The sequence below is a fragment of the Globicephala melas genome, chromosome 3 (assembly GCF_963455315.2).
Source record: "Globicephala melas chromosome 3, mGloMel1.2, whole genome shotgun sequence".
Lineage (NCBI taxonomy): Eukaryota > Metazoa > Chordata > Mammalia > Artiodactyla > Delphinidae > Globicephala > Globicephala melas.
In genome coordinates, this window is record NC_083316.1 from 91,241,800 (window position 1) to 91,256,859 (window position 15,060).

The 15,060-nt window shown below is 45.5% G+C and overlaps 1 protein-coding gene across 7 annotated transcripts in view; it reads left to right on the forward strand.

Annotated features, from left to right (window-relative positions):
• MCC (MCC regulator of WNT signaling pathway) overlaps positions 1 to 15,060 on the forward strand; it is a 464,937-nt gene that overhangs the window by 388,733 nt on the left and 61,144 nt on the right. For all 7 annotated transcript variants that reach the window (XM_060296098.2, XM_060296099.2, XM_060296100.2 and 4 more), the window contains 2 exons: positions 546 to 709; positions 2,771 to 2,977. In XM_060296098.2, coding sequence (XP_060152081.1) covers positions 546 to 709; positions 2,771 to 2,977 — 371 coding nt within the window. The remainder of the gene's footprint in view (positions 1 to 545; positions 710 to 2,770; positions 2,978 to 15,060) is intronic.

Sequence of the window (15,060 nt, forward strand, 5' to 3'; positions counted from 1 at the left end):
TATATCAGGGAAAAAAGTCCTGATTATAAGCTCGCTGAGGGCAAGAACTGTCCCTTATACAGTTGCTATTTTTTTTAAACACCTAGTGTCTCTGCTCACTCTGGGGTTTTTTTGTTTTTGTTTTTTTTCGTTTAGTAAAGTTATGAGATCTTTTTAGCTGAAACTTTTCCTGACATTAGTCCTTATCTGAATGGCTGAGCAGGAAGGTTGACCAGAAGTCCTAACAGCCCCTTCTGGGACACTTCTTTGTTCTTACTAGAGAAACTTGAGATGTGTCTGCCTTTGAGTGAAAGACGAGAGAATGCAGCGTGGCATGGCTGTCTAGAAAATGGCCATGGTCTGAAACTCCTTAATAAAGCCTTTGTATTGGCCCCAGGCCTCAGAAGGCCAGCAGGCTGGGAGATCAGGCTGCCGGTGTTAAACCTGGACACGTCCAGCTCCACTGCCATCCATTTCACCTGAATGGGTTCCTCTCCGTAAGCGAAACAGAGAGCGCTCATCGCCCACCTGCCTGCTTAACTCGTTGTATCCGCATCCACTTTCAGATAACTGCAGCGACCTGAACTCGGAGCTGCAGAGGGTGCTGACGGGGCTGGAGAATGTGGTCTGCTGCAGGAAGAAGAGTAGCTGCAGCCTCTCGGTGGCAGAGGTGGACAGGCACATCGAGCAGCTCACCACTGCCAGCGAGCACTGTGACTTGGCTATTAAGGTAGGACCCCCCCCAACCCCCATCCTCTCTGTCTGGCTCTTTTCAGATCACATGAGGGAAATGATCAGGTGCCTTTCTTCTGAAGTGTGATTTTGCTCAGAGACCTATTAGAGAGTGAGTGTTTCTAAGAAAGCCATGCTAAAGATTGGGCCACCAGGGAGAAGCAGGAGCCCGATAAATTTTTGCTGGGTTGACTCACAATAGAAAAAGTCATTATATCAATAGTCAAGATCACTGGCTTTGCTGCAAAAATGACTACTTCCTTGGAAACTATTAGACCACTAGTATTGAACCATGTCATTTTAGTGTGGTTCATCGTGTAGCACTCTGAGGTTGTAAGATTAACCTGGAAATTTTGTTAAAGCTTTCAGGTCTCTGGAATATTATTTCCGGAGTTATCTATTCATGGTGCTAACAAGGGGGACGTTCAGGGCCTGAACGAGTCATCTATCCTGAGTGCACTGGACTGGACCTCAGTCCCGCCTTTCATGTGCATTCATCTTACTGCTTAGGGAGGACCAGGTGAGAAGAATCTGCTGCATCTGCACAAACTCATCATGAGCAATGGGAATGTCAAGTCCCCTTGATACAGGGCCTCTGGTATCTTTATGTTACTTCACCAGAGCTTAGTGACCTAGGCATCACAATTCAAACTGAAAAGTCTGAGAGGAGCCTATAGAAAGGGAAAATGTGATGTGTTATTTGAAAAATGTTTGAGGACTCTGGGCCCAAGTTTCTATCAACAGGAATCCTGGATTTCACAAAAGAGCTATGGTCTCTCGAGGTAAACCGTGATGCATGTTTATAATACATCTGGTTTCCCATCTTTATTCATCACAATTATAAATACATAGTTGATGTGGTTTGGGGAAGTAACCACTAGTATTTCTTGCTTTGGAATCTCCAGACCCTGTATTTGATGGTAATGTCAGCTTGGGTACTAGCCCCAGCCTTAGCATTGAAAGGGAAGGAGGAAGCCAAGGGTGTCTGCCAACCAGCAAGGGACAGAGCAGGCCCTGGAGTAGGGCTGAGTAGGACGTGAGTCTCTTACTTGAGAGGAAGGACAAAGCACTGCCTGTGGAAAGTGGCAGCACGATTTGGGTGACTGTCCTCATCAGGGAACCAGTGTGAGCATCTAAGAGTGACACATCCTTATGCCACCCATTTTTGAGACCTGTTTCCCATCCCATCTCTTCACTGCCTTCTGCCCCTACGTGGCAATTCCACCTCGTCTTTCCAAATCATTTGGTGCACGCTTCCTTTTCCAAAGGACAGTAATTGTGAATGAATCGTTTCTGAAAGCAAACAGAATGAGTTGTTCCTTTTTTTTTCAAATTTTATGCGTGTTTCTTCTCCATTAATACGGGTGTTTTTAATGAATGTTAAAAAAAAAAACTCTCCACGTAGTATTAAGATTCTGTTCTTTTTAAGCACATAGCTGTGTTATTAATTAAATCCCTGCTGTCTTAGAAACCTCCACAATGAACTTCCTCTTTTCTGTGTCACTGAGGTTTATTTTTGTCTTTCTTATCTTGGGACTGAACCTCATTCACACCTTCTGGTTCTGTTGTGACACTAAAAGCTGTAAACAGGGATGTGACCTATCCTATTGCCGAGTTGGAACATGGGAAGCCTGTAATTTAGGAAACTTCCAGTTAGATTTTGTGTGCAGTTTGCAACTTCACATTTGCTTTATCGGGCTCACTAACTGGCTTGCTGTCTGGTTATGTGTATTCACCTACTCTGGACCGTGGGTGAGGGAGATAAACAGCTGTGTGGACATGGCAGTTAGCACTGCTGATAGACTTAAATACCAGGAAGGGATGGCGCTTTTCTTACTGGGGGTACTGCTGGGTAACACAGACTGTAACTCAGGCAAGTGACAGAGCCTCATCTGAAAATGGTGAGAGGATAGATAATCAGGGGCTCTCGTTAGTCTTGATTACTTTCTGCAGTGAAGTGACTGTGGAACCCACCCCTCTGGGGACACTCACCCCGGGCTGGCCTGTTTTCTCCCCCTCCCGTTTCTCCCAGGGAACTCACTGTGGCTGTGTTTTGTAGACAGTGGAGGAGATCGAAGGGGTCCTTGGCCGGGACCTGTATCCCAACCTTGCTGAAGAGCGGTCTCGATGGGAGAAGGAGCTGGCTGGGCTGAGGGAAGAGAACGAGAGCCTGACTGCCATGCTGTGCAGCAAAGAGGAGGAGCTGAACAGGACCAAGGCCACCATGAACGCCATCCGGGAGGAGCGGGACCGGCTGCGGAGGAGGGTGAGTGCCAGGCCTTTCCCTGGGGGCTGGGGCCAAAGGAGAAGCCAGCTGGTCGAGCCAAGGGCAGCCCCAAGAATTTGGTGGCATTTCTAGTCTTGTGAATCACCATCCCTTTCTGGTGATGAAGTTGTTCTTGAAAGTATTCTGAAAGCGCTGAGATGTGCAGGTATGGTTTTTAAAAACGCTCTTCTCTGCAATTGCAGATCTAAGTGGATGCTAAAAATTATCCCAGTGCAGTGATTCTCAGCCATTCGCTGGGTACACACATCTTCCCCCAAGCTCAATTAAAATGTTCTTCCTTTGAGGTAGGATAATAATATTTTATAATTTGCAAAAATATACAGAATTTCCCCTTTGCAGTTTCTTCTGTAAATTTTTCTTGAAACTTATAGTACCTGCTCTCACATATCCATACTGAGTCTAATGTGACATGTCCTCTCCTCTAGTGCAGACTCATTAAAGTTAATAATCTTACATATATATTTGTGTGTGTGTGTGTATGTTCTGTGAGAGAGAGAGAGAGAGTGTGTGTGTGTGTGTGTGTGTGTGTGTGTGTGTAATTCCTGGTAGTCACCCCAGCTCACTAAATGGCTCTATGGCCTGAACAGGTTTGAGAACCACTTTGCTTAGGAAATACAGCCATTACTAAAGGAGCTGATGTTTCAGGATAGAAATGTTTGACAGAGTTGTTAAAGCACTCACTTTTCCAAAGATGGAGTTTTTTCTTAGGAACCCACAAGTACTTCTTTGTTTGGCTGTTAATTTGATCTGTGATTGGACTGGAGGTGAAGCAGTGAATTCTGCAATCAGAAACAATTCCCTCTAAACTTCACTTTGAATTACTAGACCTACTTTATCCTCTTTCTCCATTGTGGCAATATTAGAAGCTTGCTTTCAGGTTGTGCTGTGACTGGTAATTTTGCACACAGAGGAGAAAAAAATACATCCAGTTGATCACACCATTACTCTTTTTTTTTTTTTTTTTTTTTTTGCGGCACGCGGGCCTCTCACTGTTGTGGCCTCTCCCGCTGCGGAGCACAGGCTCTGGACGTGCAGGCTCAGCGGCCATGGCTCACGGGCCTCGCCACTCCGCGGCATGTGGGATCTTCCCGGGCCGGGGCACAAACCCGTGTCCCCTGCATCGGCAGGCGGACTCTCAACCACTGTGCCACCAGGGAAGCCCCCACCATTACTCTTTAACTTGCTTTTCAGTAAGATCAGTGTGCGTACATCATTCTCCTTTTAATCTACATGCAGGTTTCATAATTGCCATTATTTATGAATATAGAAGAAATTACTATTTTTGAGTGTTATCAACTCTTTTTCTCATTTGTGGCTATTGCCAGCATTCCTAACTCTCATATCTGAATGTCATTTTGTGTGAACTCACATGCGTAAGCTTATTTTCAGAACCCAGCTGTATCGGATGCCAGTCTCCGTCCTTGTAACAGCAGGTGTAAATCACTGCCGTCAGCAAAGACTTCTGGGCAAGCTGAGGACATTCACTTAGTGCTAAGGCCCACAGCACCTGTAATTTCCTGGGCTACACTCCCTGATCATTATGACTAATGCCCTAATTAGGTGTGCTTGCTTAGTGTGCACGTTCTGATGGTGCTTACTTTGTGAAGGAAATGTTGGTCGCAGGCCTAATTACATATTGCGGTTTTGAATAAATTTCCTCCTCTAACTTGAGTTACTAAAGCACAAGACAGCCCTTGATTGTGACTAGCAAAGGAGAAAAAGCCAGTTCCCCTTTGAGTATTTTCTCCAACTCTGGAGATTAGTGTTAAGGACAGCATAGTGTGATGGTACCACACTCTGTGCCAGGGCTCTGTGACCACCTGGAGTCACAGCTTGATCTCCCAAGCCACTGTGAGTCTCTGGTCAGTTACCTAACCTCCCGGTTTATTCCGCCGTGAAGTGGGGGTAATGATAGTACCCAGTGCAGGAAAACTAGGTAATCCTCATGAATTATCTAAGCACTTAACCAACGCATGGCATGCAGTAAATGCTCAAAAGCTATCAGTAACCGTTTGGGATGAAATTCAGAGATACCTGTTTAGTAGTCTGGAAAGATTAACACCATACCATCTTTCTTCCCCCAAGAATTCTTATATATTTGAAGGACTCTTAGAACTCTTAGATGGACGTTGAATAACTACACACACACACACACACACAATACTCAAAATCTTTCTTCTGATCACATTTATTACCGTGTAAGTTTTGCAGTTAATATGGCTTTATTTAAATTTATATAATTTATATAAATTTACATATTTTATATAAATTTATATAATTTATATTTCCAAATAAAAATATATTGGGGAACTTGTATCTCTTCCTCAACTGGAAATTTCCTCCGGAATTTGTATACATACCCATGAATTAGATTTATTTCTCTTTATTTCAAGACAATTGTGGGTGTCAGAATTTGCTAGATGCCTGTAAATGCCAGTTTGCTAGATTTTAAGTGCTGGATGACTTCTACCTACCACCACCCAATATATTTTATTCCCCTGAGGAGAAATCTGTCTTTTGTGGTTGGTCGTTGTGTCTTCTCCATGATATATAGCTCTGAGGAATGACGGAGGTCTAGTTTCATTTCCATCCTTGTGGTACCACACGATAACATGGCTGGTTGGCCTTTCCTGTCTTTCTAGCAACTCAGAATCCAGAGTTCATCAAAGTCGCCTGGAAAGCAATAGAGGCCACTTTTTTTTTTTCGTTGCCCACATTCGTTGTATAGAATTTGAACTGACCAGATCAATAGGATTGGTGCTGGCCCCCTGCCTGTAATTAAACAGAGTGCTCTCAGGAGGTTTTCTGAGCCTTGTTCAAAATTTAATTAAATTAGATCTTTAATGTCAGCTAACAGATTGGGCTACTTGGCAGAGCAGTAACTAAGGAACAACAGGCAGACAGTTCTTATTACTGGTCCCGGCTCATTATTAAATGAGGTAATCATTTAGGTCTTCATGCTCTGGAATAGAACTGCTCATTTCCTCACACTGAAAGGAGCGGGTGTAATTTAGGCAACGTAGAATTAATTACTCTAGAAAGGGAAGCATTTGGCTGTTCATTCATTCATTTTGTAAACATGATTGGTCATCTTCTCTGTGCTAGGCAGAGGGGCTACGGTGATGAACAGGACACAGAACCTGGCCTGAAGGATGTTTGGGAGACAGGCAAATAAACAGGTCATTACAATGGTACATGTCAAGTGATAGGGAGGGATAAACACAGGAGAAGCCCTGAGAACTCATAGGAGGGATATGTGATGGCAGGTCCAGCCTCTCTATATTATGTATTCTTTACCTGATTGTTTAGGTCAACTGCCATGTAGCAAAAATGATCAGTGCTTTCCTCAGATAGTTTGGTAAAGCAAACTGGATGTGACCACTGGCTCATGAATCTGTGTCCCATTGAACCATAGACTTGAATCAAACACAGGCAACGCACGTTCTTTATGAGATTTTGTACAAACTCTTCAGAAAGTTGTGCAAAGTCAGTTATAGTTTTATTACAGCAAAAAGATACAAATCAGAGCCAGCCAAACTAAGAGACATATAGGTGAAGTCTGAAAGAGGTCTGAAGGCAAAGCTCCCAGCTCTTTTCTTCCCCTGGAGTCCTGAATGGTGTTACCTCCTTTGCGCTGTGATGTGTGGCCAACTCGGAGTATTGCCAACCAGGGTAGTTCACCCAAGCTTCCGAATCCAGAGTTCATATTGGGGTTTAATTCTGTAAATGTGATTGACTGGATTGCTGGCCGTGTGGTTGGATTCAATTCCCAGTTCCTTCTCCTTTAGGGATATCAGGCTGATACCCTTTGGGCCATTTTTAAGTCTGTGAGTCATATCCTTTGGGCCACTTTTAAGTTTGCGAGTCTGCCAGGGGTGGTGGTGCTGCACTGCGTCTACTACCCACAGTCCTTCTAACGCAGGAGGGATCTCGGAGGTGTGAGGGGTCCGGCACTGTCCTACTTGGGCACGTGTGCAGCTTGCAGGTGTAGCACTCATCCTGTAAACTCAACCGCCTCTGCCGATTTACTGAGCATCCTCTTGTAGGAGCCCAAGAGCCACCCCTAAAGCCATTAGTTCTAAATCCATTGGTGCCTGTTTCTAACTACTGCACTGGTTCTGAACACCTGATCGAATCCACTTTCAGTGTTCGCCCACGTCATCTCGAAGGGCACTTGACGATCAGTGTTCATGCTTAAAGGGAAAGAGGAGTCCAAACCAAATGAAGGAGTCTGCTTAGAAAGAGTAATGACCTTAAAGGTTAACCATGTGTTTTATTATGTACTTCTTTCTACTAATTAATTCATTTATAATATGTACTTACTATTAGGCTGACCACCCTTACTGGGAGATAAGATGTTTAGCGTCATGCTGAGGTGTCCAGAGCTGGTCTGTCTCTGAAGCAGCCATTCACTTCATCTGAATTATCTCCCATGATAGGCTACGTCAGTATCGCTTTGATATTTTTAACTAAAAATCAGTAACAGCAGAGGTATTTCTAGAAGTGAAACTGTTGTGACCTTACATAGGTTAAATAAAGATTCATCTCCGTTTTGCCTTATTTAGCCTTAGATCTCACGTGAACTCTTCCCACTCAGCCTCCCTCTCCGTGATACTTTTCTTGTCTGTATATTGAAAATGCAGGACTGCAAAACAGTACTTTATATTTACTGTGAATTTATATGTGTGTAAATGTGCCTGAATTCTATATGTGTGCATGCAAAAATATTTCAAATAGAGCAGAACAATTTAAGCCAATCTCATAGTTATGGGGGTGGGGGGAGTACCTACGAGTATGGGTCAAAGGATATTTTGAACACTTCTATAGTGTCCTAGTTTATTTTTTTAAGTGTGTATTCTTACAGTTGTATGGTTTTTAATATATAGAAGTAGATTCACAGAAATAGAAGGGAAGCTAATATGCTAAAATATTAAGACGCTAGTAAGTCTAGGCTGTGAAAAGATAGGCATTCTTTTTTCTTTCTACTCTTCCTTAATTTTCAAATTGAAGAAACAAAAAAATAAAGTATGGATTATGGACCATGACTGGTATCTCCCAGCTTTAATAACTTGACATCCACACACAAGCAGTTATTCTCTTTTGTCCTTGATGGAAATTTGTTCATATCTTACCTGTTCCATTTCTCTTAGGAGTTTCTTTTTTTTTTTTTTTTTTTTTTTTGTGGTACACGGGCTTCTCACTGCTGTGGCCTCTCCAGTTGCGGAGCACAGGCTCCGGACGCGCAGGCTCAGCGGCCATGGCTCACGGGCCCAGCCACTCCGTGACATGTGGGATCTTCCCGGACCGGGACACGAACCCGTGTCCCCTGCATCGGCAGGCGGACCCTCAACCACTGCGCCACCAGGGAAGCCCAGGAGTTTCTTTATATGAGGAAGAAAATGCCAATATTAGCAAATTTTAAATTCATAAAATACTTATTTTAAAAAAAACAACCACCCTGTTTTCACGTTCCCAGCCCTAATCTGGCCTCGTAGGAGGGAGCTGAGAAGAGGGCGATCTTGCTCCAGTGTTTCCTTCCACCTCGGTTTGGGAGTCCTGGCTGGCTCTTCCTTTGTGTGACTGGAGTATTAGTCAAGATGAGGATAGGTTACACAGCAGTAGCAAACTAACCCCCCAAATTTCAGTGGCATGGCCCACCAAAAGAGCTTGTTTTCTGGTTGCACTGCACGTCTAATGCAGGTTTAGAGATGAGCACATGGCTCTGCTCCATGTACTCACTCAGGAACCCAGGCTGGTGGTAACCCATTATCTAAAACATCACTTGAACAGACTCACCCCTATATCTGAATGCTTCTGCTCACAGCCCATTGGCCAGAACTATACAGATGCTCCACCTAACCGTAGAGGGGCTAAGAAATATGAAGGGAGCACATGGGTATTTGTTGAGCCATAAATCTTCCTAATACAGCTGATTTATTTGCTTTGAGTCTGATACCAGATAGACTTGGACAGGAATCAGGGTGCCAGAGAAACTGGCGGTTTCACTCATCCATCTCGAGGTGGCTCTCAACATGCGTGACAGAATCACTGGGAAGCTCTTTCAAAGGATAGATGCCCAGGCCCTTCCATGAGCCACCAAATCAACGCATGGGGTGTAGGACCCTCGTACACTTCCCTGTTGTGATCCCAGCCATCTCCCAGACAGGAAAGGGGAGGCAGTGTCCTTCAGTCACTGGGCGTGTTCCGAGAGGCTCTCCAGCCATCTTTACCTCTCTCCCCACAGGTGGAGTGAAAAGAGAGAGAACCACAGCCTTCTGGCCCTTTCTATTCATGCCTAGCCTGCTCCTCCAGGGGCCACAGTATGGCAGTGATGAATCTTGCATCTGAAACAAGAGAGGTTCCCAACCCTGTCTGTCCACTCACCAGGGTCACATGAGCTATAGGAGTGGGTGCGGAGAGGGGTGTGCTCATCCTAGAATCTAGCAGGACACGGGCACCCTGGGGCTCCAAAGGCAAGGTGCATTGCCTGGCATAGGGGAGGACTTCCTGTGCTACCCGATGAGGGAAAATTGTTTTACAAGGTGCCACCCACCAATGCATTTTTTTTTCAGTGCAGTCTTGATAGCTTATTTTTAAGGACGCATTAATAATATTAATAGTATTAACATTCTTTGGATATTTTCAGACTAAACATACCCCTCTTGGACTAAAAATAGGTACCTCTGAAGGCAAAGCAGGACGCAGAGCCTGAATTGTGACACTGAACATGTTTTGAACATTTACTTGTGATGAGCAGTGATTTATGCACATCTCATTTAGTCTGCACGAGAACTCTACAAGAGGTACTATTACACCCTTCTTAGACATGAGAAAACTGGGGCCCACAGAAGTTTAATAACCTTGGTCTGTGCTGACATTAACTCTTAGCACCAAAGCTTCGGCTCTGGTGGCCTTACTGTGGGATGCAGCATTCATTTTTTCTATTGTTTGGACTCCTTTCCTGCGTTCTTTCTGCTCTTTTGCCCATTTCTTCTCCTGCTTCCACACAGACCAGAAGTAAAGCATCCTCTGTTATAGTAACGTGGGTGCCAGACTCGTTAGGGTACCATCCATCAGTCTTCCTGGCATTCCAAAACAACACAAAGTGAAGACAAAATACGTCTGTTTCCTACAGAAAAGGCTACGTGTGCATATGTTTGTCTTGAGCCCGACGGAGCATTATTGGCAAAGCCTGTCACCCCTCTTCTCTGTAGTTCGAGGGAGCTTTAAGTGCAATCCAAGGCAGAGAACCCTCAAAACTGATTTCCTCGTGTCTTCTTTGGAAACTGCTTCTAAAAGGGTTTTGTGCACATCTGTGCCACGGAATCTGTGAAGCAGCTTTTTTAGCTGTGGGCACTGGTGTTGGCTTATCCATCCCTGTCTCCCTTCTCCAGCCTCTGCTCCTGTGAGGAAGTCCAGCTGCGTAAAGGCCAGCTCTTGGCTATAAAGCACGTAGCTGACTCCGTTTGTTTGCAAGCTGGTAAGAAATGAGGAAGACAGCCAAAGCGCTGACCTTTTCCCTGACACAGCCACTTAGGTAATCCAGTCCAGGTTCCTTCGTGGGCTGTAGAACAAAAGAATACAATACACCCATCACATCTTCAGAGAATGGAAATGCTGCTGGGCTTGCTTTCCTCCTTCTGTAAATAAATTCTGATTTCTTATCTGTTGGAGGCCAAGAAAGAAAAGTCTTGTAAAATCTCCAACAGGAGGAAGTGGTTCTCTGCAAAACACTCCCCAAGCCTGGACTTGGAGGAGGCAGCTTTCTCGAGACTCCACCAGACTCACCGCCTCAAGCTCGTTCAGTAGAACTTTTCCGGCCCAGTGATCCTCAGCCTGCTGCAGGGTAGAAATCATCTCATCTCAGCCAGCCGCAATTCACAGTGAAACTATGGATTACGACCTAACCGCCTGAAATTATGGCTACGCAGCGACCGCTCCTCCGTTATCATCAGCGGAACAGGCTCGTTCTTTTATGGCTAATAATAATGTTTCTCATCCTACTCAGGACTCCAGTGCCACCTTTCTTTCGTGCTTGTCGCTCATCTGTGGACCACATTCACAGATGCCTTCATCAGCACGCTCGGTCATCTCGTTGTCTGTGCTCCTATCATGGTCCTGGGAGAGCGAAGGGCCAGTAGCTGCTCCACTTACGCCCGCCCCTGCCTCACTCTCCCGGTGAACTGCCCGCCTTCCCAGAAAACTACCTCTGTGCCCACCCCAGCGATCTTTGTCTGCGACAGACTCTTCTTCCTCGCCAGCATCTCTCTCTCTGGCTCTGCACAATCTCTCAGGCTCCCGAGTGCCCATCTTTGTATTTACTTTCTTTCATTTGTTTTTTTTTTCAATTTGGCCTGCGGGGCAGAGAAATAAGCTAATTACATCCCTCTGTTAAAGCATGCTCATTGATCGTGAAAAGGCCCTCTTTTAATTTATGTATTGCTTTTCTCTCCCACTCCCTCTCCCTCACTTTTATGTGTGTCCTTATACACAATGTTTTGTGTGTTGTTTTTAAAATTTACATCAGTCGTGTCGTGCTGTAGACTTTTTTCTTTGTTTCCCCCGAGCGCTCTGATTTTTAAGGTCTGTCCATGTCGCTGTGTATGCACGAGGTCTGATGGCCTCCTGACATTCTGTCGTGTCCCCACCATGGTTACCGCGCCTGACATCCAGACCTCCCACTACCACAAATAGCACTCCAGTGCATAGTCCCGTGCACATGTCCTCTTTGGTCCTGTGTGGAAATTCCTCTGGAATACATGTCCGGGAGTGAGGTTGCAGAGTCCTGGGGTGTGCATGTTCTTACTTGGACCAAATCCTGCAGTGCAGCTTTCCAGACTGGCCCACCCATCTGTCCGCTCACCGGCAGCATAGGAAGGTTCCTTCTGCCCCTACATCTCCGCCAGTTTTTGTGCTGATCATTATTCCTCTTACGCCATTCTTTTTCTGAGTTCAGTGTTCTAATTCCTGAAAAGCCTGTGTCCTTGGGAAGTTCTTTCAGCAAAGGTCTACGGGTGCCTAATTCTTAATCTTTGAGAATATCTTTATTTTTTCCCACACTTTTCATGATAGGGGTATAGTTTCTTGTTGTTGCTTAGACAGATGACCACCAACAGTGGCGTAAAATAACACAGATTTATTAATCAGCGTGTCATCGGGGCTGTGTTCCTTCTCAGTTGTGCTTCCTCATTCCTGCAAATTCCCTCTTGCCACGTAAGGTCATATAGTCACAGGTTTCCAGGATTCAGGTGTGGACATCTTTGGGGGCCATTGCTCAGCCTACTGTAGTAGGCCAGGTATTGGATTTTAGGGTGACAGTTTTATTGGCGATGTTCAACAGATTGTATTGAGACTGACGCTGTGTCAGACACTGTTCAGTGTGTTGAATACAGTAGTGAGTGAAACAAACCTACTCCCCTGCCCCAGAGCCTGTGTCATCTCTCCCCACCTGACAGCTTTAAGATTCTCTCTTTATCCTTTCCCCTCGCCCTACATTTGCACCGCAGTGTTTCTAGATACACCGTGTTTTCATCCTCTTCTTCCAGTTAGCACCAGCTGCATAACAAACCACCCCAAACATGGAGCCCTAAAACAGCAGTCATTTACTGATAACTGCATCCTCCTGGGGATGACTGGGCTCCAGTGGACAGTTCTCTCTCTTGGGCTCAGATGTGGTCGCAGTCAGATGGTGGCTGGAGCCAGAGTCGTCTTGAAGGGTTCCTTACTTGTTTGTCTGGTGGGTGAGGCTAGCTGCTGTCTGGACCTTAGCAGGGACTGTTGGTCAGAGCACCCACAAGCATCCTCTCTATGTGGCCTGTGCTTCCTCACAACAGAGTCGGCGGCGTGTAAGAGAGCTAGGCAAAACTGTATTACCTTTTCTAACCTAGCCTTGGAAGTTATGTGGTAGCACTTTCACTACACTGTCTTCATCAGATGCAATCTCTCAGGCCAGGCGTGTGCAACGAGAGGGGAACTAGAGTCCAGTGATGGAGAGACTATCAAAGCATTTGCAGACACATCTAAAAACTGCCACAACTACTTAGCACCTGACATGATACTTAAGTCTCGGGACTTACGTTGGTCTCTACATCTGGAAAGCTCACCTGTTCTCTTTTCAAATAACGTTTCTCTGTCATTATCTGTGTTCCTGTCCTCTGGAACTCCTTTAAAAGTGTGTTGAAAGGGCTTCCCTGGTGGCGCAGTGGTTAAGAATCTGCCTGCCAATGCAGGGGATGCAGGTTCGAGCCGGGGAAGATCCCACATGCTGCGGAGCGGCTGGGCCCGTGAGCCATGGCCGCTGAGCCTGTGTGTCTGGAGCCTGTGCTCCGCAACGGGAGAGGCCACAACAGTGAGAGGCCCGCGTACTGCAAAAAAAAACAAACAAAAAAAAGTGTGTTGAAGCCTCTCAGTGACACTTGCATATTTTGTCCTTCTTTAGCTGCCCACGCTGTGTTCTGAATTCTCTGTACTGTGCTCCTGTTCACTACTTCTCTTTCAGTTTTATCCAGTCTAAAGCTTAACCTATACATTGATTTTATTTCATTGACTACGTTTTCCATGGGCTTTTTTTTTCATCTACCTATTCTTGTTTGGTATCTGCCTATTTTTGTTTCGTAATTTATTGTGTACAGAAATTACTCCTTCTACCTCTTTAAGGGGCCTAAACATACTTGTGATTGTGATGTGGTTTACTGGTTGCTCTATTCTGATTTCTCCTCCAGTGGAGTCATCTCCTGATTTAGCCTGCTGGCTCTCCTGTCTCATCCTCCTCTCCCTGCAGTCATCCTTCCATGTCAAGCAGCTCCATGGTCCTGGGCTCCTAGTCATGGGAGGCTTAAGTCTCTTCCTGTTCTCTAATGATATTGGGTGGTTTACCAGTTAGGTTTCTGGGGCAGTGAGTGGCCTGGCAAAATCCAGACCAGTTTTCAGTGTGAATGTGTAAGATTGGGGTCCCACACTAGGGAGCTAGGAGAAACTTGGACTCCACACCCAAATGTGTCACAGGTCTGAGATGTTGGTTTCTTAGGCTTGACCCGTCTGCACAGCCCAGGGACTCCTTTCCGGCTTCCGGGGCAACGCGCTGAGTCCGCTTCTCACAGATGGGTCGGGCAGGAAGGCTCCCAGCTTGATGCTGGAGGATCAGCTCAAAAAGCCTGACCTGCAGGGGCCCCTGCCCCTCTCCCCGCCCCACACCCCGGCGTGCACACTCCACGCCCTGCTCTCCATCCCACGGCTCCCTCCTAACCTCTCTAACCTTATTTTTCACTTCATTTCTGGCACCTGGAGATTTTACTATCTTTCTTTGAACCTTGGCAATGAATTTCTTTCTCGTTGTTCCTTTTTATGCAGCATTTCTATGCATTTTTCATAGGAGGACTGTCTGTTTACTTTAGCTGAGGCTGTCATATGCTGGAAATTTCCATTTGTTCTGTATACAGACAGCTACCCCTCCTGTTTTCAGCCCTGCCTCTCATTCTTGTCCTTCGTAGTACCTGCTGAGGCTGCATCTAAACCCAGCCAACCTTCTTCTGGGTAGATTGGCCACCTCCCCTCGTATAGTTTGTAGAATTTGCCTTTTTCCATTTTGTTTCTTTCATCTGTACTCTTCCTTCCACTCTGCTTTTAAGGAATGCGCCCAAATCCTCTGTCTGCTAATGCCCCAAGCACATTCTTTTCACTGTTACTGTTTTGATTCTTTTTTTATTCTTTACTACCATTTTCATGAGGTCTCTGGGGTTTGAAGAAAAGAATGCCTTGAGTCAGTCTGCTGTCTAGAATGCAAAAGCTCAGCTGACTTCTCAGTGCTGCTGGGTAAGCCTCTCTCTCTCTCTTTCTGTCTCTCTCTCTCTGTCTCTCTTTCTGTCTCTCTCTCTCTGTCTCTGTCTGCCTGTCTCTCTCTCTCTTTGGGTTATCGGTCAGCTTCCTTTCTCATTTCTGACAGCTACTATTCCCTCCTTCTCTCCTAGCAGAGGACCTTAACTCTTGTCTCTAAGAGAGACAAAAGCCATCAGGTGGGAGCCTCCTGTTTCCCATCCTCATTTTCCAGTCTGCAAACACACCTT